This window comes from Musca autumnalis, unplaced genomic scaffold (genome assembly GCF_047663935.1).
Source record: "Musca autumnalis isolate F117 unplaced genomic scaffold, ASM4766393v1 scaffold_2, whole genome shotgun sequence".
Taxonomy (NCBI): domain Eukaryota; kingdom Metazoa; phylum Arthropoda; class Insecta; order Diptera; family Muscidae; genus Musca; species Musca autumnalis.
Genome location: NW_027411755.1, coordinates 129,056,931 through 129,061,043, shown reverse-complemented (window position 1 = coordinate 129,061,043; position 4,113 = coordinate 129,056,931). Strand labels below are relative to the sequence as shown.

The 4,113-nt window shown below is 34.1% G+C and overlaps 1 protein-coding gene across 1 annotated transcript; it reads left to right on the top strand.

Annotated features, from left to right (window-relative positions):
- The first annotated feature begins 2,452 nt into the window (after positions 1 to 2,452).
- LOC141394641 (adult cuticle protein 1-like) lies at positions 2,453 to 3,890 on the top strand. The gene is made up of 2 exons (XM_073969364.1): positions 2,453 to 2,567; positions 3,127 to 3,890. The coding sequence occupies exons 1-2, from the start codon at positions 2,562 to 2,564 to the stop codon at positions 3,529 to 3,531; spliced, it is 411 nt and encodes a 136-aa protein (XP_073825465.1). The 5' UTR covers positions 2,453 to 2,561; the 3' UTR covers positions 3,532 to 3,890.
- The last annotated feature ends 223 nt before the right edge of the window (positions 3,891 to 4,113 follow it).

Below are 4,113 nucleotides of genomic sequence, written 5' to 3'. Positions count from 1 at the left end.
TCCGTGGACAAGTCCATGCTTCCTGGCATACTGGTCCGAAAGTTATACGATGTCCCACTGAAATGGCTAGTGGGCGCGATATTTATCGAAAATATATGACTCTCAAAATAAGATCCACTTCCATAATGGACTATGTCGGTCCTCCTCCTCCGCCACACTTTTGAACTTTAATCCTAATCCACATTTTAGTCGGCAAGTTCAAATGTCCCCAAAGGGGCCACAAAATTCTGAAAATACCCTAAATACATTCGATCAGTCCGTAGATGAAAGTTTCAATTCACATAGCTGAGGGTATATCTCTGTCGACAAAGCCGACTGATACTTTCTTGCTTGTTATAATTTTAAAAGAATTTTTAATGTTGGTGGTATTGTATTTTTCGCCCACTTTTTGGCGTTTTTGTAAAAATTGTTTTTTTTTTTCGTAGAGTGTTGAACATAATTATGATTTGTATTACTTTTAAATTCTTTAGTGTCTTTTAGTTGTAAAAACGCATGAAACGCTTATCAAGTTTTGCACATGCAAATAAGAAGCCATTAAAAACGTTTTTGGTAGGAAATGGTGCTATTATTGTTTTCGCAGCTGTACACTCTATCAGTTAACCTTTTAACAAATTAGGAATTCTATCACTGCTCGTTCGCCAACTGGTACAGTATTTATTATCCTTTTAACCAACGCATACAACATTTCAAGATTTTAGCTTTTTAGCCTGGGCGTTCATATGTCCGCCAGTCACTAACCACTAAGGAATATCAATCCCATTACCAAGGACCTAAATGTAATCGATTTCTTCGCCATAAATCAACTGCAGTTTTTAATTGCAGAAGCGCACGTGTGATAAAATAGTGATACCGTTAGAATACCAGCAAGATTTAATTCAATAAAACAGGATGTCTTCAATATGAGAGAACAAACAACATTCACTATTGCAGTCTGTGTAGTTCATTCTCTCTAAATTCGTTCCAACTGTTAAATTTAGAGTCCTATAATAAGTAAACAGAGATCATATATACATTAGGGATATAACTTTTTGGACTTTTTTGCAGATATCGAAAATACCACCACATAGCCGTGTAGAGCATGAAAAACTATTATGAAATAAGGTGTAATTTTTTCTCTATCGCGAAAAAAGTTTCCGCACCAAATGCATTGAAGTTCAGTAATGCATTTTTGAATTTTATCTGTTATAACAACATGTTTGCTTTTCATTTAAATTTTTATTTTTTTGTAATCTAATTTAAAATCATTATCAAAGCGTTCTGGACCAATTTGATCTCAAATCGCGCAATTTCGGAGCATATTAGGAATTTTTGACACTATTGCAATTTTTGGTTTTTCTTTATAAACTCGTGAATTTTATGTTTATATTTTTTGTACCTATCGGACAAGAGAATATGGTGTCATTTGCAACAAATTCGCGAAGGTTACAGACCGTTTTTAATGACTTTGCCTGTGAGAAATGTATTTTTGTCTATAAATATTTATTCAAACAAAGCAAATTTAAAATTATAAGTAGAAAAAATACCAAAAGGGTTTTAGTAATTGCGGTCGGTGATGAAACTTTTTTCATCGAATCGATCTTAGAAACGCGTTTTCATTATTAGGACAAAATTCCCCACATGGTACTGGTGTTGTATTTTTGTAGAAAACAAATACAATTCTCACAGGCAAGGTCAACAAAAACAGCCTTAACTTTCGCGAATTCGTTGCTAATGACCCCAAATTCTCTTGTCCGATAGGTACAAAAAATATAAACATAAAATTCACGAGTTTATAAAGAAAAACCAAAAATTGCAATAGTGTCAAAAATTCCTAATATGCTCCGAAATGGCGCGATTTGAGATCAAATTGGTCCAGAACGCTTTGATAATGATTTTAAATTAGATTACAAAAAAATAAAAATTTTAATGAAAAGCAAATATGTTGTTATAACAGATAAAATTAAAAAATGCATTTCTGAACTTCCATGCATTTGGTGCGGAAACTTTTTTCGCGATAGAGAAAAATTTACACCGTATTTCATAATAGTTTTCCATGCTCTACACGGCTATGTGGTGGTATTTTTCTGGTTATAGCCCTAATATACATACATATCACAATCAATACAAATGTAAATTTAATGGCTACCCCCTTAATTACAAGTTTCTTATTTTGAGTATTTTATTTAGAAATGACCAGAAATTTGTCGTCAACGTAAAAATTGGATTGCTCGGTTTGGGGGGTTTCCACACATTCTAGTTGTCCGTTAAATTTTTATTTACATATAATGATGTAAAACAACTCAGGTGTCTATCGATGTGGGTTGACATTGAAGTTGTTGAAATGAGTTCTGGAAGTGTTTCAATAAATGCTGGACATAATGAAATGCATGGCCGTTCTGTTATCTTTGAGAGGCAAGGGTCACGAGGTAAATGTAAAGTAGAACAATAAAAGTAAATGGAACAACAACGATATAAGTTGGAAAAGAAATATGTGTAGCTATAAAAGGTGGGAGAAAACTATAAGACGCCAGTAGAATTATTTCTAACGTTAAACGGTTTAAACAAATAATAAAATAGCAAACATGAAGGTGAGCTTGCGAGCTAGATGACAAAATAAAAAATAAATAAGGACAATTCATTAAAAATATCAAATTAAGGGATAATTAAGAAATGTAATAAATGTGTTATGTTTATCCGCACTATTCGCAAATCGAACGTTTAATCCGTGGAACAACAGGATATAATTAAAAACGCTAACATAGCAACAATAAATGTGAATTCTACGTACTGTGTGGTAAAATAAGTTGCTCTATAGTCTATCGCAACAGCATCAAAAAATAGTGTCAGAATCCGACCCAGAATCGATTGTCACAGTTATGATGACATACATCAATACCCGTTCTAAAACAGTGATATTACGTTGTGTAAATTTTTACAACAAAAGTCGTTAAAGGGAACTTATGATGGAAAAATACGTATTTTATTATGCCAAACCCAACAAAATGTCTTAAAAATTAGTTAGCATCTATGCAATTTTCATAACTTAGTTCAACGCATTTGATAGTCGGATATTTCAATAATTTTTTTTTTTTTTTTTTTTTTTTTTTTTTTAAAATTATTTAAAAGTTTTCATTTGTCCAATTTTAGTTCGTCATTGCCGTAGTCTTGCTTGCTTTGGCCTTGGGCGCTAACTCATCAGTTCTTCCATTGGGACCAGTTGTTGTTGGTGGTCCTCTTCCCGGTACCGTAGTGCTGGGTGCACATCCCCATGCCGCAGTTACCGTTGCTGCTCATCCTCCCCATGTTGTTGCCGGTCCAGGGCCAGTACAAGTAGTTTCCGGCCCTCATCCTGCTGTAGTTGCTGCCCCAGCTGTTGTTGCCGCCCATCATGTCGTTGCAGCTCCACATGTTGTTGCTGCTCCTGCTGTAGTTCCGGCACACAGCGGTACTTTTGTGGCCAAGACTCGTGGTGCTGTGCATGTTGCTCCCTTGGCCGGTCATGCTCAATCAGTTGCATCAGTCAACCTACAACCCGCTCCAGGAACTGTTTAAAGATTCATTTTAATTAATTAAGAAAATGTTAAAACTGATTTTTTATTTAGATATCAGAAGAACACATACAAACTTAAGGACATCCTTCACCACATATAGTCAAATTAAATACAAATTCTACAGGTCCTACACCAAACTTTGGCCATGTTGGAATTCTTTACTTTACTTTCATATATACTTACGCTTTCTTTCCTGTATCTTGTGTTCTATCTACTTTACGTTTCTTGCTAATACATTTTTCATTATACTCGTATTTCATCACCTGCTAATCACTTCTAAGTCATTCTCCAACACTGCCAAAATGTCGACCCCTAAGAAAATTGCAAATATAAAAAATAAAAGCAAAGTGAAAATTTAAACATTTGTCGTTTTAAATATCTATTTGTGGAATATGTGGGGAAATGGTCAGATAAAAATAAAAATTCATAACCATTTTATAAGTTATGTCTAGTGGGGTGATGACTTTTCGACTTTTTTCTCAAAAATTATTTCCTTTTACTTTATATTAAACAAGTAAGAAAGGTGTAAAGTTCACCGGGGCCGAACTTGTTATACCCTCCACCACGAGTTGTATTGAAGTAA